The following is a 21968-nucleotide window of genomic DNA, read 5'->3' as shown; positions in this document are numbered from 1 at the left end:
GTTATAAACTCCTGCAAGACCATTTCAGGCTGGACATAAGGAAGAATTTCTTTACTGTCCAAGCCCCCAAGGTCTGGAATAGTCTGCCATCGGAGGTGGTTCATGCACCTACACTGAACATCTTCAAGAGAAATTTGTAATATTTTTCTTGCTGGGATCCTATGACCCCAGCTGACTTCCTGCCCCTCAGGCAGGGGGCTGGACTCAATGATCTTCCAAGGTCCCTTCCAGCCCTAATGTCTATGAAATCTATGAAATTAAAACTCCTCAGAGGAGAATCTATGAAATCTATGAAGATGGGGCAGGGGGAAGAAGCAGGGAGAGAGGCTCTGTTATGATCTATGAAGGAGATAAAGCAACACAACTGTTGTTCAGTAACCATGTACCAACAAAAATATGAATTCAGTATTTTGCCAGAATATTTGTAGCACATGTAAAAACATTACATTTTGCACAGGTCATCACACAAACAACCACTGCTAAACCTAGTCAGGAATTTTCATTCAGAGTTATTTTCTAATAGGAAATGTGATTCAGGAAAACTGATATAGTTGCACTGAATGGTCAATTTGGCTAAAAAAATACATGTTACATAACAAATCTGAAATAACTTTTTGGGTCAGTTTGAGTTGAACTGGAACATTAAATTTTCCTTAACTGGCTCAAAATGTTTCCTTTTATATTAGTAATGTGTACGTATATTTTGTTATTTGTTTTGTTTTGTTGTTTTTAAGTACATTGCCATATGGGTACTTTCAGCCACCTTATTTTCTATGGACTGAGCTCCCTGAAGTACTCTCTCTCCCATATGGCTACCAAACGATGTCAGAATCATGTTCTGGGTGCATAATGAAAAAAAAAAAAAAATCAGTGAAAGTTTAGCCAGGGAGACTAGCCCACAGGAAAGAAAGACAGTATCAAGTTGTGTAGTTGGATTATATCATCCATGATGTACCCAGAACCACAGGATCCACCTGATTAATCAAGCATCCTGGTCATCTAGATTTACACTATTTTGTGGCAAATATCCTCTGGGGACATCAGTCCATAGAAACAATGGAAGCCCATTCCAAACTACAACTCTTTTAAGACAAGAGAAATACAATGTAATGTTAATCTGACATGAAACTAATGATGTGGGTGTCTGCAATAAAAGTGAGAATTTTAGGAATATAGAAATATTTTACTGCAAAATGTAGAAAATGTTTTGTCATTTCTGAATTGATTTCTTAGGAATTTATACTTTGCAAGTAATAATTATAACAGCAGCAGTAACAACTTATTTTAGGATCAAGACTTGTTGAAATGGCAGAATCTATCAGAAATTCTGAACTTTGCTCAGCTATACTCGCTACTCTTTAAGGATTCCTACTACTCATACACTTAATGTCTATAACATAATGCATGGGCAAAAGGCAGCAGAATTAAGGGTGCGTTATTTCTGACTTTTTTTACCTTTTGAATGGTGGAGTTTGCTACAATAATGTTATTTTATGAGAAGTCTTGAGTTGCTAGGGGAGGGGCTATAGAATATGGATCTAAAATAAAGGTCTGGAATTATTTCAATACACCATATTATAATTTATTTGGCTACCATACACCTCATCTTAGTGTGAAGTGGATTTGAGGAAAATTTACTTCACTGTATAAATATTCTATTATAATATATGACACATTGGCATAAATATAATGAACAAAATACTTAAATCAGCATATATTCTTAATGGGCCAAATCCTTAAAATATGGACACATCTGGAGCCTACACTATAGCTAATATAAGTAACTGATGCTCAGCAACTATTATGATTCGACTCCATAAAAAATACAGAAAACTCTTGACACATATCATCTTTCTGTTGACTTCATGTTTTGCTGACTTGATAAAATGTTGAGCCAATGAACAACCCCTCTCATTGTGTAAAAATGCTGAACCTGGAAGCAAATGGCATATCTGCAAAAATGTAGGTACGCATCCTGAAGTGCCAGATAACAGCAGTTGTCCCCACGGACTTAGAAGCTGGATATCAAACAGGTGTTCTGGGAGTGTTCTATGCATAGAAACGTAGGTGGTTTGCATGCAGTTCCACTTTGGCGTAAAAATTGCCAGCAAGGATTTTGTGGCCTGCACAATTATTTCTCCTCTAATTCAGTCAGCTTATAACATTTCTTTTCTGCACCTTTTCAAAGATGTAGAATTTTGTCTTTAAGAAAGCCCTCAGTAAATTGCTAGAGAAGCTCAAAAAGTCTATTTTTTCTATACCTGTCATAAAAAATGGATAGAAAGAGAACAGGGAGACTGATTACTGAAGATGTAATTCAGTCTCAGAGTCCTGATGATCTCATAAACCTTTATGGTACCGTCAGAAATTCTTGACTGAATTACAGGCATGTTATCAATCTCCTTGAATCTATTATTGTATATGTTACTAGAATAATGACTAGGGAGATGCTATGTACAAAACCAAGATAAAATTAGACTTTGATCATTTCTGCTGTGTGGAAGTTTGCTTTTATTTCTTCAGGCAAGTTTTACAAGGGAATATATAGCCTATTTGCTTCAAGTCACACAATTCTTTAACCTTCCAAACAGGAATTTTTAAAGGTTTTGAAAGTCAAATGCAAGCTGAACTTTCTAAATCCTTTCATGAAAAATCTTTGGGAGAGTTATTTTCCTATTTTTTCTATTTTTTATTTTAATGCGCATTAATGAACAAGCCGGTGTTACTGCCTTCCTGCTACTATTAGGAGACTTTATCTAGCTACAGGGGAAAAAAAGCCCACAAACATATACCCCAGATAATTGTAGTCATACTGGGGTCATAATGTGTCACCAAGAAATAGCTCATTTCTCCACAGTGGTAGATTTCTGGCATAAATGTGTTCATCATGTTGAGGTACTGCATGAAGTTCAAAATTGTTCTTTTCCTTTCCCTAGCTCTCCTAGATTCCAAACACAGTTCATGTTATTGCAGTATTTTTCAATCACAAAGAAGCAGTTCCTGACAATTACCACCTCACACCTAACAAACAGATATCAGACACATTACATTAGTAAACATACTGTTACTACTGCTTTAAAAAGGTGCGGTTGTGAGCCACACAAGTTAAATATTCAGTGGACTTTGAAATTAACTAAAAAACCGAGGTATTTAGTTCTGTGTGTAGTTCCAAAAAACTGGCTTTGAACAGTTGGTTCAGACTACAGCTGTGCGAAGCCTCGGTATCTGATTCAATTCAGAGGAGATTCGACCCAATTCGGCGGCCGAATCTCCAAATCTGAATCAATAAGGAAACCCATTAAAAGGTCCAAATCGAATCAGAAGCCTCCAAATCAATTTGGAGAGATTCATAGATTTGGAAGGCTTGCAGGAAACAGAAACTGAGGTTATCTTCCATATATGGAAAAGGGTGAGAGTTGGGGAAAGACTGCTCTGATATTGACATCTGTAGCTGCCAGTGACTGTGATCTTTCTCTGAGTTCCCTTGCAATCACACTGCCCTGGGAGAGGGACTTAGAAACAACATATCAAGCTGCATCTGAAGTGATCTGTGCCTTTTGTGATCTATGTCTCTCTTGGAGCATCAGCATCTGAAAGGCTCTGGCTTGCTATCTAATCTCTTGCTAGCTAGTCTCTCTTCTTGTAAATTGCATCTAATCCTTTCCTACATAACTTTACCTACAAGCCCTATTGTTATCCCTATCCATTCCTTTCAAATTATTCTTCCCCCAAAATCCTCTAATTTGTCCTTGTTAGTCTGTCTTGATTCTTATCTCCACAAAAAGAAATCTGTGTTTTCCCAGACAGTGTGTCAACACTGTGCAGGAAAGCACAACATATAGTATACACAAACACACATTTTACAGCACACCAAACATTATGAAGCGTGCTGGAAAGGCAGGTGTCAGATCTTCTGGCAGGGGAGAGAGAGGGGGCAAAGGGAGAGCTGCAAAATCCCCCTGCCCCAAACATAGCTGCACCCTCTTTCCAGAAAGCAATGAGTCTTCTGCTGCTAGTGGAAGCAAGGAGGTGGTAGCAGTGCCTGCATCTGCACCACCATAACTAACACCATTTATCAGTAGCAGCATGACATTCTCCACCCCAATTTCAGTTTCTAGCATATGCCTTCCAGTGCCAGAGAAGGAGCTGGATCTAGAAGCACAGGAGCTCAGGGCCATAACAAAGGAAATTCTGGGGAAGGAGGCAGAATCTGAGTTTCTGCTCCACACCCCGCAAAGTTCCCCTAGAGGTAGGTATCCTTTCTCTGGAAGGCACTTCAAAGGAGGTTGTGGGAACAGGTGGATCAGCTCCTCCTATATTTGTGCCTTTGCCTGGTGAAGAGGGAGATAAGGCAGGATCCCCACACTCAACCCAGAAGCAGGTGGATAGTGTACTGTGGGATCATTCTGATGTGGCAAATGATCCCAAGTATGCTACCCGCTAGCACTGCCAAAGGCAGATCAGCCAGGGCAAGGATGTGAAACTCTGCCACCACAGCGATGCTGCTCCAACTCAGGAGGCAGCACCCCCTTGCCCTTGTTCCTCCTCAGCCTAGCACCAGTGGGAGCATGCCCAAAGGGAAGTCCCCCTCTTGCTCCAAAGCCCTCAGCCCCAAGAAGCAAAGGCAGGCTACCCTGGACCAGTGGGGGAAAGATGGAGACAAAGGGGGCACATTCCAAAAGCGAGCGAGGTCACCCAGAACACTGAGGAAATGCTTGCTCTGGATGGCCAGCCATTCTCCTTTGTTGAGCATCCAAAGTTCAAGAGGCTCATGGCACTCGTGGACACATCCTACCATGTGCCCGCGTGCACAGTCTTTAGCAGAACGGTGGTGCCCTCCCTGTATGAGGCATGAAGGGAGTACTGGAGGGAGGAGCTATAAAATGCAGGTCCACCTTTGCATTTCATCTCAGACATCTGGAGCAGCCAGGGTGGAGACCATGCCTACCTCTCCCTCACAGGACACTGGTGCAATCAGTCAGGCTGTTGGTGGGCTCTCCTTCAAGCAGATGTGATGGATGGGTCCCACAGGGCAAGGGAGATCATGGTGGCCATGAACTGCATGGTGCAGGTGTGGCTCATTGGACAGGGCCAGCTCACCTGTGGGTTCATGATCACTGACAATGGGGCCAATATAGTCAAGGTAATGCATGATGCCCACTCTGTTGGCATCCACTGTATGGCATACAAGTTGCACCATGTAGTCAGGGATGCCTTGGAGGGGAACAGGGCTCTGAGTTATGGTGCCATCACTACCAGCCAGCGTATTTCAAAATGCAGGAAGGTGGGCTACTTCCACTGGAGCATCAAGCAGGACTAGCATTCAAGCATTCATTCCACTCTGCCTTAATACATACAAGGGATATGAGTTTTTCTTTCAACAGTTTGAGGTGCACTTTTACAAAAACCCCTGCACCTATCTCCTTGAAACGTGGCAGGCTTCATGCCCTCAGAAGAGGCTACCTTCCCTGCTGTTTTCATCTGAATCTGCAAAAAAATGACAAAGTTATAGGTATTTTTGGGCATGTGTAGATGAAACAGGGGCCCTAAATTGAAGCAGTGGCTTTTAAAAAACACCACTTCAATATAGGGCTGATTAAACCCCGCTATCATGCACATACCCTGCCTCTGCAGTGGGGAAGGGAGGATGAGCTGCTGGTGGGCAGAGCGGTCCCTAGGCTGTGGCAGGAAGGCTGGTTCTTCCCTCCACGGCAGCGGTGCCCCCCCCCCGGCCACACCCGCCTGCAGGCACCCAGCTCATGCAGTCTTGGGGGGCACCACAGCCATGGACAGAAGCACCGGGCCCTTGTGCAGCTCAGGCAGGCAGACAGGCTCTGGAAGGGGGTGGGGGGCAGAGATCTGGCTCGCAGCTTTTCTTGGCCAGAGCCTGCTTTCGTGGTCTGCTGTCAGGCTGCCTGTGGGGCTTCCTGCAGAGCCGTGGAGCTGCATGGAGCCCGGTGCTTCAGAGGCCCAGTACACCAGGAATTCCTAATCCCAGGGCCTGCAGGATTGGGCCTCTGAAGCCCTGGAGATCCCCTCTTTGCAGAGGCATGCCCTGGGAATCCCCTCACAAAGGATCCCTTGAGTATGCATATCATGCTGCTGCTCCCTAACTTGGGGTGCACCTCTGCAAATGGGGGAGGCCCTGGTTCCCCACTTGTAGGCACATACCTCAGGAATCCACAATTTCATAGTAGCTAGGGTCAGGAGGGACCTGAACAGATCATCTAGCCTGACCCCCTGCCACAGGCAGGAATGAATGCTAGGTTCACAAGACCCCAGACAGGTGATCATCTAACCTCTGTTTTAATTTACCCAAGGTAGGGCGAGGACGTCTTCCCTAGGAAGTTGGTTCCAGATTCTGGCCACCCTGACTGTAAAATATTGCCTCCTGATCTCTAACCTAAACCTATTCTCTTATTCAGCTTATTACCATTGTTCCTCGTCACCCCAGGTGGTGCTGGAGAGAAAAGGGCTCTTCCTATTTGCTGTTGATCTCCCCTGATGAGTTTGTAGGCAGTCACCAGGTCCCCCCTCAGCCTCTTCTTGCCAAGGCTGAACAAGTTCAGGTCCCTCAGTCTCTCCTCATAGAGCCTGTCCTGCTGCCCTTTCCACCTCTGTGCTTTCAAGAGGAGAACTCCCCAGCCTGTATGTATGCTGCGGATTCCTTCTCCCAAGGTGCAGCACCCTGCATTTTTCTATGTTGAACCCCATCCTATTTTCATCTGCCCACTTTTGTAGTCTGTCTAAATCTAGTTGCAGCCTCTCTCTCCCTTCAAGTGTGCCCACCTCGCCTCACATCTTAGTGTCACCAGCAAACTTGGATAATGTGCTTTAAACTCCCTCGTCCAAGTCTCTGATGAAGATGTTAAACAGTGTGGGCCTGAGGACTGATCCCTGGGGGACCCCACTGTTCACATCTCACCAGAATCCACTAGCAGAGGATTAACTCTTGTGTGGATAATGCTGCTGTGCCCATCTCAGGACACATCTCTGCAAAAAGGGGAACCCTGAGTTCCTTCTTTGAAAACATGTGCCCCGGAAATCTCCCAGGAGAGGATTGCTCAGATACATGTAGCATGCTGTTATGCCCTGATTCAGGACACCCCAGGGGTTCCTCCATTTACAAACTGTCCTGCAAGACTGGGCCCCTGAAGCCCATGGAGTGGCAGGGGCCCTCATCCTGTAGTATAACAGGAGACATCTGTTTATGGCCACACTACTGTTTATGGTTTGGAAACTCACTATGGCTCTTCTAACAAATCAGCATCCCATAGAGAGGGAGGTACAAATTAGGATATGACTCGGATGCAGTTGTCAACAAAACACTTCTGCTCCAAAACAAGTATCCACTTACAACCTTCTCCTTCCCATCAATATTATGTAAAATCCATTTTGGCAACTTCCCTCTTTTATACCGCAGAGCCTGACTAGCATTTAGTACTTGCAAACTGACACTCGGCAGCTCAGTCCTGTTCTATTATTAAGCCATTTTCAGGGCATGTAGTTCCCACCAACTTTGTGCAAATTCCCTTTTGGCACGCTTCCTGCCTTTATGCACTAGACGCACATGAGCAGGATTTGGTTACTTCAGAACTGATACTCAGCCTTGGTCTACTACTGTTAAGCCATTGCAGTGACATTGGGTTGGATCAAATAAGGGATTTAGGTTCTGTAATGCTCAACTCACAGGTACTAGATCCCCAGTGTGGAAGAGAACCCTGAATTAGAGACCTAATCTCCCCATACAGGACATGAAAGGATTAGGCACCTCAGAAATACAGTAGTGGTCCATAGAAAGACATTGGGACCTGCAATAGCAATATGTCCCGAGTTGGATGTTAATCTGGCTATTTGCTGCTGTACATACTGAAAAGAGATTTTGCTTTAAGACAGTATTTGCAAGTACAGGCAACACAGAGACTCACCACAACGAAGCTACCTCAAACTGGTGAAAAGGAAATGCATATCTACACTGGTCTGAGTGTAGTGTATTGCTGAGGCTGCAGGGAGGTGACTTGGGCCACCTGGGATCCAGAATCTAGAACCTGCTCCTGATAAGCACCAATAATTATTGTCCCAAAGGACTGAACAGGGCTCACACCTTTTAAAGTACAGCCAGAAAAAATGATGATGATCTCTATATTTTATACAACCGTCTAATGGTCGGCAATCATCTAGAAAGTGGGAGATTAGATTCAATTCTTGTCTCAACTTTATGGATTCAAGCCTACATATCTCACATCTGCCCAAACCACTACGCAATAAAGTATTATTGGCAGCTCATGTTGAAGTTGGACCACCATATAGAAAGAAATGCAAGATTTATGGAATGAGAAGGAAAACAAGCAAATGGGATCCTGACACTTCAGCCAGTGTTTTGAGCTAGTTTCTTTTCCCCAGCTAGGCTTAGGTACGACCAGGTGCCTAGCTTTCAGGACATTTTTAGGTAAGAAAGGAGAGCCCCTAAGATGTTTAGACAACTCCAAAACTAAAAGGCTGCTAGACAGGGATTTTGAGATATCGTGTATACAGATAGAAATGCAGCTTACAGCTGTAACTCAGAACGTTTTCTGCAAATCATTCTGACTTACGTTACCCCAGACCAAATAGAAGTTCACTGTTGATTCCTGCGGAGAGAGGAATCCAGCTATGGGCTGGGAGCCTGCAGCCAGGTTCCCATAGCAATGGCACACACTCTCTGCTAGCTCTTGCTGTTTTCAGAATGGGATGGCGGAGGAAGACAACAAAGGTAACTTGTTTTGGGGGCTCCCCAGCTGGTGCTGAAGGGTGAGGTGGGTGAATCAGACGCCCCACACACTTTGGCGAGTCTCCGATACTCCCACCCCACCTTCCAGGGGGCCTGAAAAACCCCCAGACTGAACTCCCTCCATTCCCTTTCCCCCCTCCCATTCTTAGAATAGTGACAGGCTAGGAGCTCTGCAGACACAAGTTACAGAAGATGCTACATTTTGAAATGTCTTTATCTGATACCTCATGTAATGAAGGGTCAAATTTTCACCTGATCAGTCATTTCAAAGCTGTTTGCAGCCATACACTTGTGTGGCCACAGCTATAGACTGCTTTCTGTGGCCAGATCAGGTGAAAATTGTCACTTTTGTCTGCACCAAACGTCCACCTAAGTCCTGTCTGAGTCAGTGAAGTCATCTTTTGAATCTGGTCCATGGCTACTAAAATGTATTGTTAAAGTATGCAAGTGGTAGTATTCTGGTGCATTAAGAGTCTGTAAGAAAATCTTACGTGATATAATAAACATATCTTACAGATCAAATAATCCAGTTATACGAAATAAAGTTGGAAGTCTTACTTCAAATGGGAGCTCCATTATTTCTAGATTTCCAGATAAATCCAGTTTTTCCAGATTCTCACAGTTTCCCAGTTCTGGAGGGATACTTTTCAAATTATTAAAACTCACATTGAGTTCCTTGAGTTTTTTTAAACACCCTGTTAAAATAAATAGCTAAAATCAGTAAAGCAAGAAACACAAAGGAACCTAGCAGCATAAAATGTATATTCAGCTTAGTAAGAATTGTAGCAGAGAAATAGCCATTCAGTAAGATATTTAGTGAGAAAAGAATTTGGTTGTGGTTTCAAAAACTATTATTTACAGAAACTATTATGGTCTCTTTCCTGAAAGATGTGGCATGCCCTTCACTACTAATGACTTCCTAAAGAGTCTGATCCTTTTATTGGTGTCAGTGACAAAATTTGTACATACCTCAATAGGAATTGGAGCAAGCGCAAAACCAGGTCCTTAGTAATTTTGGCAATTTTTAAAGAAGATAGCCTGCTTTTTGCCTGGAAGTTATAGTGACAATTATGACAGCTGTTACTTATCATGACTTATTTCTCTTATTCAAACTTACTGGAAGACATTTAGGAGCACGTCTACACAGCCTCTGCAATACACCAAGTAAAATGCTGCAGTAAAGCATCTCACTCTACCCCATATCCACATTGTGCCTGCTGTCCCAGGACCAATGCAATATAGGCAGGCTAGTGTGGCGCTGGAAGCATGCCAAACAGGTTTCTCGAAACCTTACTGGTGCACTGCCCACACAGGACTAAGACAGCTTCATTACATCAGTTTGGGGATACAGTGTATGTGAGATAGAGTAGCATGCCACACTATGGTGCTCCCTAGCATAATCCTGAAGAAGTATAGGCTTTTCCCAAGAAATGACTCCTGTTATAAAGGTTAGGGACAGAAGTTACACATAAACCAGTTTAAGTGATCAGAAACTGGTTTAAACCTGTAACAGAACAGAGCTTCAGTCCACATAAACCAATTTCAAAATGGTTGAAACTGGTTTAAAATAAACCTTGTTGAACATATACTGGGTGAAACTGATATGGGTGAAACCAGTTTATGAAACTTCTGTCCCAGACCATAGCAAACATTATGCACTTCTGATGTAATCTTCACCAGTTCCCTTGGTGATCATGTCTGGATAAGAAAGATAAGGAGAATATGCCTTCAGCGGCACTGACAATACTTTTGGATATGTTCATTCACATTTTACTTCCTACTCAGCATGTATTTATCATTTTACATAATCCTCAATAAAAAAGGGTTTTGAAACCCCATTAAAGCATACTTTATATTTTGACATGCTTGAAGAAAGAAGAATGTCATAGGGCTTGAACACACAGGGCACAGCTGCTCTTAAATGTATTCATAGCCTGGGCCGCATTTTAATAAGGCAAACTGTTTTGTAGAAAGTTTTCCTCCTGTATAATCACCAAGATGAGCTCCCCTCTTATTAGTGATCAAATACATCCCTGTAACAAATACAGCAATTTCTTACATGGAAAACCAATAATAAGAAATATATCATCTCCTAAATGCAATTCAGCAGTTGGAAATAATGAGAAGAATGGCACCATGTTATCCACAAGTTCTCAGTCACTAAAGTGGACCATGTACTAGGGAATTTAGTAAAAAAAAAAAGTTATCTAGAATCAGCACTAAACTCATCTCTAATTGCACTTTATCCTGTTAATAACTAGTTCGAAATTGTATGTATGCATTTTGAATGTGACCACATGGAAATCTAATGAATAAGTCCTCTATCTATAGTTTATCTCAAATTTTGATGAGGAATCTATTGTTTGAATCCTGAACTGGATGCAATGTGGTATTAATTTAACTTTTGGTTTAGTTTTTTATATTTGAAAAAGGAACGTTTTAATAAAATATATCTATAAAGCAGAGATTCCCAAACCAGGGTGCCATGGCACTCAAGATAAACGCAAAGATTTCAAACAGGAATCCATAATGTTAAAACATTTTGACCTATTATGGTCTTTTGAGTTCTCTGAAACAGAAGGACTGCTCCATTATTTTTCTCTGTCAAAAAATGAGCGGAAACAAAGAGCTGGCATTTTCTGCCGGGTGCCCAGAAGGCGTGCTTTTAGATTCAAGGGGTGTCTGGAATCTAAAATGTTTTAGAACCACTGCTATAGAATATCAAAAGGGCTTAAAGTGATCCAATAATAATAAGATTACGTTAATGAACTGATACAAAGTCAGCTAAATGTACTTCTTAGAAACAGTTAGCATCGCAGCTGTTCATCCCCTGTATATCATCTCAAAGCTAAAAAGGGACAAGGTATTTCATATATATCTTTTTAGGCCAAGGCAATAAGACCTTCCTCCATCAGACAAGAACCTACATATAGACTAAATCTTGAAATTCTTAATGGACGCTTTATTGCTCTCTACTGTGCAACTATCATTAAGCAGAAGCCTAGGACAGAAGGACAATTCCACATATTTTTCCCAAGGAATTTCCACAGCATTTTCCTATTGGTGAAGGAGATTTGGAAGCTGAATATAATTACAAAAATCCACAGCCCCCAAAGCTTGTAAACATACAAAATTTCATAAAGACCACAAAGAGTTACCATGGAGAGCTCCATGCCACCTTACAGCATTGTTCAACTATGACCATTCTGCAGGATGCTTCCAAACTTGAGATAGCTCCAGATCCCTAAGAAAGACTAGGAGAAATATCCCAGTACAGAGAAAGACTACAGATCCCAAGAGGAGATAATACACCTGCCTCCATCTCACCCTGACTTAGCTCCCAGCTAATGAGCTCCATATCCTCAGTGAACTCTCAAGAAACAGGAGCTGAATGAGATGGTTCACAGAAAACACACCTAATTCTGATTAAGTGGAATAACTTGTACTTCAGTTTAACTAATTCTTTTACATACACAGAACCCCTGCTGACTTCCAGGCACACAATAGACATTTTAGTTCAACTGGCAGGGATAGAAAATGACCACAGACACTGATCTGGTAGTGCAATATTATCCTACAAGATTCTTTCATCTGGTATAGGAAGATGATCATAGTAGCTCAAGAGGGTTAACAAGCAAAGTTTTTATCTTTATTTCAGGTCCTCAAGCACATACAACAATATAATCTTGGGCTATCAATTGTAACATGATGTAGATAAATGACAATATTATTTACACCATTTACCATGTGTTGCATCTAAATTCACCTCATTAAAACAAAAATAAATCACTGAAGTGTGGATGCCTAGAGATGGGACAGATTCAGTGTGATGGGAAAGATTTCTGTTAATTTGAACCCAATTAATTCCTGGCTTTAAATGGAAGCAATTGCCATTTAAGTCAGAGAAGGACTGTGTTCATTTATACCAGGGATGAATTTACTAAACCTAGAAGTTTCACTGAGCTAGTGTGGTATACAATGGATGTGGCCAGCACTCGCATTCACTCCCCAGCTCAAAGGATCATTATACCTGGGTCAACCAGAAGAAGTGTTTGGCCCAAGTCTGGCCATGCCCCTAACTTCCTATAGCCAGTTGGTAACCTGGCAGGCTGGATGGAGTGGCTCTGTGGGTTGGATCTGGCCTGAAGGCCTGATATTTGTTTCCCCTGTATTAGGATATTTTTGCTATCTGGTCTCACGGTTTCTATCCCCAGTTCATCTCCACCAGGGCTGATGATTTATTCTGCAGGCCCACCCTAAGCAGAGTTAGATTACAAGATGCAAGGGCCCTGTCTGTATGAGTATTTCTTCCAACAGTGGAGCAGAAATCATGGGAGAACTAGTATGATAATTTAGCAGACATCTTCTAACAGTCTGAGTAGAAAAGGGGACAGCAGTAGAGTAGTTAAGCTGTCTTGCTATATTTGTGAATTATAACATACTAAGGCTGTACTCTTTCTTTTCCTGTTTCTAACTGATGAGCCAACACAGCTTATAACAGAAATTCTTGCTGTTTTTCTCAAACTGCACAATTTGCACATTATACTATTGAATTCTATCCCATTTCTATTACTCCAGTTCTCAAGGTCATTCAGTTTTCCTGTACAACATTCCAATTCTTCTCTGAATTGATGAGAGCTCCAATTTCCCTTCATTATCAACTTTCTGGTCAGCGCATTCTCTTTGTGCCCAGGTGATAAGAAAAATCATCAGTCCCAAAGTCAATCAACAAGAAACTCCACTAGTAAACGTATTCCAGCCTAATAGATCCATGCAATTTATTGCTGTCTCCTCATTAGCCAGTTCCTTACTTGCCCTATAGTTCTTAAACTAATCCTTATCTTCTCCAGCTTTACATATATCAAACGTTTTTCTTTGGTCCAGACAGATGAGGTCTATCATATACACTTTGTGTTTAAAAAAAAAAATCAGTTAACTTAGCAAAGAAAGATCTCTAACTAGCCTGGCAAAATCCACTTTTGGTAAATTCATGTTGAATGTTATCCCATTTTCCATTTATCTCCACGTTGCTAATTATTCTTGCCTCCTAAACCCCAGGGCACTATCAAAGCTGTTGATAGCCTAAGCCGTGTTTTTCCCCTCCTCTTCTTAAATATAGACGCTATGTTAACTGTTCTCCCTTCTCCTGGGTTTGATCAACCTTGTTGCTGTAAATAACAGTAGATCAGAAGGGATGATGTAAGGCCATAAAACGCCTAACCAAAATCCCACTGAAGGGAGACATACCTTCCCCAACAGTAGATCAGAAGGGATGATGTAAGGTCATAAAACACCTAACCAAAATCCCACTGAAAGCAGACATACTTTCCCTATTAAGTAATGTGCTTTCCATGGAAAAAGGTGAAACACAAAGGTCCCAAGCAGCTTTCAAGACCCCCTCCCCCCTATTTTATAGGTGTAATAGGCTGTACTGTCATGACAGGAACTACTGTTCTCAACAGGCTACTGGAAAAAGAGGAAGGAAGCAGAGGGGGAGCTGTGATTGCACACAAAGAAAAATCTTGGCTCAGAGAGAGAGAAAGAAGCAGCAGCTGGCAAGATGCAGGCTGAGACCCAGGAGCTGCAGTGAGGCTGACTCTGCAAGCCACAGCAGCAGGGCTCAGAAGGGGAGCCTGGGTACACACTACACAGTAATTCAGCACTCTGTCAGACTAAAGGCTGGCTTGAGAGCCCCCCGGAGTTAAGGGAGGGCTTAAGATTACTTCAGTGTCTTGCATCATGTTAATGTTTCCTATTTTTTATCTTGCTATCTGTCCCTAAAGGGTTTTATCTTTGAGTTATTGTTATTGTCTGTTACGTATATTCTAAGCATATTTACTTTAATGTTTGCCCTCTTGTGTTTTTCCCAATTTCCTTAGCCCATTGGCCTGGGACCCTATCTCCCCAGAATCCCCTGTATAAATTTGAGAACCCTCCTTTTGACTCCTGTGCAGTTTCCAAGGTTTGAATCATAGGCAAAGTCCCAGCCACCTTCATTCATGCTCAGAGTTTACTGCACTATCAACTGTGCAGAACAGATAGGACATCTTTACACATGCTCTGGGATGGGGGTGGAGGGAGCGCTTCAGTTTGAGCAGCTGTCAGGAGCTTGTGGCGGTGGTGCTTTAACTAAACTTTAATGTTGAATGAGCTTTTAGTTAAAGTGCCCCGCCACCATTTTGAAGCACATGGATGGTGAATACACAAGTTGCAGAGGCTGCTGGGTGTACTAATTACTAATTAATCGAGTCTGCTCTAACACACTGTAATTACAACACATTAGAGCAGGTGTCCTGCTCATCTGCAGGCACCCGTAAGGCTCCATATATGGGAACATATGCAATACTACAGCATATAAGAACTTACTCTTAATCTCTACTCAGGGGCATCTTCCAGCTATGAAACAAATGCAGATGATCTCCATTTTCTTATTCATCCATACCAAGGACTGACCAATTATGGTGCAGCCAGTTTATGTAGCCAAGTGGAGATACTGCCTCTTTTACAACTGCATGGACATGGGTGCGGATGTAACCCCTTCCTCTTCCCCAGCCCCCAATCCTGCCAATAATATAAATGTTGCTAAAGCATAAATTAAAAGTAATAATAAAATTGCTGCTGGCACAGCTTTGTGGTTAACTACTCTTTATGAAGCTAGTGCAGAGTTTTCAGTTCTATAAAAAATGTAAATTAGAAAATGAAATGGCTAACATCTCTTTTGTGTTTTCCAAGCAGAGGCAGTTAAAGTGATAATGATATCCATAGCTTCTCTGGCAGTTTCATGTTTAAGAATATTTTATATTTAATTAGGAGCTGCAATACCACAGTTGTTGCCTAAGATCTTGTTTATTCCCATTTTGATATTTTAAAACTCATTATTAAAAAAATTAAAATCCATAATTAAACCCTGTAATTTTTAATTTTTAATAGATAATGCAGTACCATAATGACTCAAATGCAACTTTACCATGTAGACAACCCTGCATTAGAGCCCTTAACAAGGGTTTCAGAGACTAGGAGGAAATGAAATTACAAAGCAGTTTTTTAATCACCTAAGGACATTATTTTTCAGTAATGTGCATCCACTGGTATAAACCTGGTTTCTGCATCAGTCTGATGTACTCAAGCCAAAATAACTGGACAAAGAAGCCTCTTTGTCATTAGCCCATTTAATGACAAATTGTCTTTTTTTCCCAGTCCTCTCTTCTCCACCAGTGATGCCAGCTTTGTTTCATTTGAAAGGAGATATTGAACCTGAAGTTTACTAATGACAATGCAAGTGTCAATACTGTATTGTTAGTTATTTCACTGCTAAGCAAAGCATGTAAAAAAGAGAGAAAGATTACAATCTTCTCCATCTAGCATTTTGGCATAAAGAGGATGGGTCACCATTTTTAAGTCATCATCAAGAAATTGATGCTTGATTAGTTATATTTTGTTACTGATCCACCCTCCATGTCTCCATTTCTAAAACATTAGATTTAAAATCAGAATACCAGTATCAATACTAATTGTAAATGGACAAATATACAAATTAAGTTATGATTCTTGGGACCTGCAGCCTGTTGTCAGAGGAGTACTGACAGCAGCGAGTTAAAAAGAAACCAAGAAACCAGCACAATGTGTTGGAGGGGAAGATGAAGATGCCCATATGGGCTGAAGGGCTAGAGATTAAGTCCATCTACAGAAAGAAGCCTAATATGAAAGACCCCTTGTGAAGACTAGGGAAGAAATTAAAGGACAGCTATGAGGAGGGTCAATACTGTTTGGGAGGAATTTTGATGAATCAATACCCCACATAAAAAATTCACGTACCCATCATTTTTAGTGAGCAGAAAAGATAGAATACCAATGCACAACCAAAATAACTGCATTCTTTTGGAACAATACAGATTGCTTTGTTCTCAATTTGTCCTTTCATTTTAGTACTTTTATTTTAGATCTTTCATTCCCAGTAGAAGGGATCTACATGTGAAGGAGACTTCTGGATAAGGTTATCCTTATAAATCAGTGGTATATCCAAAATGAGTGAGAGCATGATGCTATACAAAGATGTTATTATCTGTCCCTGGAAATGATAGTTCAGAATCTCAGAAGTCTTTGCTGTTTCATCCACAGCAGCAAAAGTGCAAAGATCTCAACAAAGGTTACTGTACTAATAATCAGAAGTATATTTTATTGGTAATTCTCTGCACTGAGTCATTTGGAATGGTTTTAAATAAGGTCTAAAGCTCTCAAATACTGACATCCAAATGTACCCTCCATAATTATTTTACTAAAACCATATAGTCAACATGAGCTAGAAATGCAAGTCCTTAGTAGGCAGTGGACCAAGAGGTGTTTGGGGCCTACATCCCCCATATAGCCCCACCATTGCTAACCAGAAGTTAACAGTTCCATTTCATTGCAACTTTCAAGGTTTCCAATTTTCTTTCTGTTCCATACTATAAGAGGAACCAAACCATTGAAATTATGTTAAAATATCCAGTTTCTGATGAACATCCAAGCTTTCCAATTCTGGAAGTTAACGTAGCCAACATGTTGGCCACAGATATGGGAGACACTCATTCATCTGCCTGAATCAGAGCAAAGTTTTTCAAAGTGATCAAGAATGAAACAGGGTGTACTGGGACTATGTTTCCCATATTCCTCAGGTCAGTATATAAACCTTCATTTCACTGGAAATGTAGCAAACAGCTTTAGACTCATCTTTTCTCTTTAAAATTATCTTAGTATATCAAAAGTTGCCTTAATGTGCATCACCAAGTTAACTTCCACTAGATCACTTGTAATCTAGTGAATATCTAAACTTTGGTTCAGGTCTGTATTAAAATTAAAGACACAGTACCCTGCAACCTTCAGCCATCTCTCATCAATCTCTCAAGTATACTTTAGCTGTGTTATTTACTTATGTACTGTAGATTTGTAAACAGAAGCTAGAATGATAGATATCTGAACGCTTAACCTTTGCAGAACACTGACTGCTGATTTAGCACCCAATCTGCACTCCTTTCTTAGGCAAAGTTCCCAGGGTTGGACCCATGCAGAAAAATAACTTGGTGATTAATCAGTAAGATATGAGTAAAGCTAAAGAGATTCCATTAGCCTGAAACTACATCCAAAGCTTCAGATGCTTTTCAAATACTTTTTATAAGATTTTTCTATTAAAATAACTGTATGCAAGCAATACATACTACTGCATCTATAGCACATAAAGTAAAATCAAACAAGTGTATAAACTTAGATGCTGTAACAAGGCCCCTAACCCATTACTGAGAAGGGGGAGCAAACCCTGGGGCCTACTGGCCAGATGCAGACTCTAGGGTGGAAAAGACTCAGTCAAACACTGACCACAGAGCAGGCAGTGACAGAAACATCAGGAGTTGGAACTTGCATAGAAACCCCTCAAGTCCCAGCAGCAAGGAGCATTCCCCAAGCTGTCCTAGCAAACCAAAGCAAAAACTACTTGCAGCAGCTCTGGGAGGCAGGTGACCACCAGAGGGTGGGGGCAGGGAGCCATAGAAACACCTGGCCAGAGCCAGAGGGAGGCAGTCTGGCCCCGCAAGCTGCAGGGGAAAGAGCTCCTACCCAAGAAAACTGCAAGGGAGTGCCTGGCAGACCAGTGAGCTGCAACACCCTGAGAGCCTACAGGAAGATATAACCCACAGGTGGGGTTTATGTTGGTACCCAGGGAGGGCTGGCTTGGGTGTTTGCTTACCTACCCGAGTGGAAGGTTTTCCTTTTTTTTTTTTTAAAGAAATAGCATGATGTTTTCCTTTGGTTGATGTTTGTTGGCCCAGAATGGAAGGTTTATGTTAAGCAGCTGCTTGCTGCATCTTAAGTTATACTGGTGATTGTGGTAGGGACTGTGAGGGGTGTTTTTGGTGGTGCCATTAGTGCTCTAGGGGCACATGAATGGCATCAGCCCTGCTGGGGGCAGGCTCAAGGTCTAACAATCAAGCAGAGCCTGGAGCCGGACCACTCTTGGAGTGGCAGAGCCCAGATCTAGGCTGCGACTGGGGCCACAGAGCCCAGAGCCAGATGAAGACAAGGCCCAAGGAGGTTTGGGATAAGGCTAGGACCCAGAAGCCACATCCATAGGCCATAGGAGCTAGCCACTAGAAAGAGGAGGCTTAGGCCAGGAAGGCCTAGTACCAACAAGCATATATGGGTACCCCCTGAGACACATAATTAGCCCATGAGCCAGTGAGTGAGACCAGGGTTGGAAAGCCCTGGGGCAGTCTCCCTTCCTTCAAGACATAGTGGGTGAGCAAAGGGGAGAGTTCCCCAGAAGCGTGGAACAAGCTAGGGTTGAGCAACCACCAGGGGACATCATGACCACTTCATGGGACAAGCACCTTGTTACAGATGCGAATCTATATTTTTTTTAGATCAAAAGGAATCTTTTTATAATCTGACTAACACAAAGAGAGCTGCATTATTTACAGAGGGGAGTCTCTATTCCTGTATTCGAACTGAGCCATCTTAGCAAAGAAGGTGCTCATTCGTGTCTAGTTGTATTAATGGGAATCTTTCCAGTCTTTGGGCTAATATGTCAATTTAAGCTGGAGCCTTGTCTGGAAAATCAGGAATGCTTGCTGATAGTTCAGAACTATAATATTAATGGCCATCATCTGCCAAACTACACTACTGCAAATTCCTGTTTTTGATAAAATACATAAAAATTCCTGGGAGCAAGGACCCACCTTCAGATCTTCCTGCATTCAGGCAAGTCATAAGCCACATACAGACATCTAGTTTCTACCAGGAGAATTGTCTTCCTCTTGGTAGAAAATGGAAGTGTGTAGATATTCAAGCTCTCTCTGCTGGAGCAAAAATGGTCACTTCATGAGAAGAATAACCCAGCAACAACCAGAGTTCAGTTGCTCCCAGGAGAGCTTCCTTTGGGAGACTAAATGTCTACACATTTTCCCCTGGCTTAAGTCCTCTGGGGACTAGGAAGAGTGGAGCTGGGGTGGAAAGGTTCTTGTGCCTTTCCAAAAGTAGGGTCACCCCCCTCTGAAGAAAACATGGGCCAGCTGCTCCCACCCTTCCTATAGACAGGAGAGGAGGAGTAGAGGAACCCTAGCTGTTTATCACCTGCTTTTCATACAAGAGTTCCTGGTGCAAGAAGCAGGCAGGGGCTTTGCCACACTTTGTTCACCTCCCAGGCACTAGGGGCACCAATACATTGTTCCTAATGCCTGCTCTAATGTGTTCTAATTACAGTGCATCAGAGCAGACTTGATTAATTGAATCTGCTGGAGTGTGCTAATTACCACACTCGAACAGCCTCGGTGTCGCATGTATTCAGTGCCTCTGTGCTTCAAAATGTTGAACCAGGGAGTGCTACAGGGGGTGCTGCAGCCACCCCAACATTTGCCATAGCCCTCCTCCCAGTGCCACTGCCACTTGCGCAAAGTGCGGCCCTGGCTCAACCCCTCTCCCCCCCCCCGCCAGGGAATCCCAGCGCTATTACTACTAATTATTTACATAAACTATAAGGCACAGTTCACAAATATAATCGGTAGTCCTTAGACTACCTGGGTACCCTCCAGGGCAGGGGCCCCACTCCCAAGGTACCACTACAGGAGAGGAGGTGAGGGAAAGAAAAGGAGGAGGCCCCAAAGACTCCTAACCCCTCTCCCCCCCCCCGCTCATCCCTCTATGGGATTTTTGCCTGAAGAAAGAGTAAATGCTTCAGGTTTCAGCTGTGGCTGCAGTTAAAATACTTTAGACCCATCTGAAGCCGTTTCTCTTCTTTATTCATTCCACAAAGGGGCTGTGCGATCCACTCATGTGATAGTCTCTCTAATCGTTCTTTGAGAGCGATTGCACAGAAAGAGGGAAGTTAAAGGGCTGATCATTTGAATAGGCAGAACCGGACCTCGGTGGCTCTTGCACGGCTTTGTAGTCTTATCCAGAAAGAGACTGGCCAAGTTGGGTCTGTGGGTGGGGGAATGTGTGGAGAACTGAGCTGCAGTTTGTTAGAAGTGGCATTGCTGAGCTTTCTTCCTTTTTTTTTTTTTTTTAAATTTCCTGGCTTTCTTCCTAGCCGGCTTCAGTCTGCAATCACTTCTCGTACCAGCAGACAGGGCTACAGGCTGTTGTGATGCCAGCTCCGTGGACTGCAAGGTCTGTTACTCGCTCCCATTTTTCTTTCGTTCAATGGGGACTTGACGCTTTCCATTATGAGACAAAGAATAAAGGCTTGCCAGTGAGACAGGCCAGTGGCTCTGAGGGAGGGTCTTCCCTCCATCTCTTTAGAGCAAGGGAGAGAGATTTACTGAGAGAGCTGACAGCCGTGGCGTGGGACAGCACAGCCTCCATATGCTTCCCAAGAGCCTATGACCGCACTTGCTTAACGGTGAAGTGCGCACAGTTTTCACTTCCCCCCTGGGGAGGGCAGAGATCACTTCTCTCTGATGGGATGAAAGGGTGGGGGAGGCTCACATGCTCCTTTCTCATGGTTACAGAGAGTCTTTGCTATGCCCCAGCCTCTCACATGAGGGTAGCTAAGGTTTGGCACCTGGCTCCCTGTCTACAGGTGGCCTCCAAGTGCCGTGTGCCCCAGTAGGAAACCCAGCCAGTCTGCACATTGAGCCATCTTAGGTGGGACTTGCACAAACTCTCAGCATTGGCCTCATAAGTCAGTGGAGAGACTTTTTTCATAGAGGCATCTCACTTGAAACACCCCGTTTCATCAGTCTGGGCCTTTATTTGCCTCATTTCCTTAAAAGCAGTTGGCTATGCTAGGTCCCAGTTCAGCAAGACAACACCAGTAAGGATTATTTACATGCTTAATTTTAACTGCATGCCCAGTTGCTTTCCTAAATTAGAGCTAAGGATGGAAGTAGCTATATTTAACTATTGCACTTCATAGATTTAACATAATAAACAAACACCTAGCTGGTGGACAAGCATCTAGCTGGGGCCGTCTGACCCCAGTGCTCTAGCCGGATTTGATGACTTACTGAGGTCCCTTCCGACCCTAATATCCCTTGCCCTGGGTTAATGGTATTTGAATCCATATTTATCTTTTCCCTCCAACTTCTCTGAAGCAAGTAGTGTGCAGCCATGATAGGAGGTGGGATGTTGGGTTACAACTGACTACTGCTTCCTTCTGGAGGAAAATGAATTTTTGCTATTTTATCTTATAGCTTCCTGGTCATTTGCTCTACCTGGCTGACCTTACACC

General features: G+C 42.6%; 1 protein-coding gene across 1 annotated transcript in view; it reads right to left on the bottom strand.

The window, feature by feature from the left end:
* The window catches only part of LRRC2 (leucine rich repeat containing 2), a 98513-nt gene that overhangs the window by 33425 nt on the left and 43120 nt on the right, over positions 1-21968 (bottom strand). The window contains exon 5 of the mRNA XM_019555449.1: positions 9329-9465. Coding sequence (XP_019410994.1) covers positions 9329-9465 — 137 coding nt within the window. The remainder of the gene's footprint in view (positions 1-9328; positions 9466-21968) is intronic.

The sequence above is a fragment of the Crocodylus porosus genome, unplaced genomic scaffold (assembly GCF_001723895.1).
Source record: "Crocodylus porosus isolate Cpor-Errol unplaced genomic scaffold, CroPor_comp1, whole genome shotgun sequence".
NCBI lineage: Eukaryota > Metazoa > Chordata > Crocodylia > Crocodylidae > Crocodylus > Crocodylus porosus.
The sequence above is the reverse complement of the archived record's forward strand: the minus strand, read 5'-3'. Positions and strand labels throughout refer to the sequence as shown.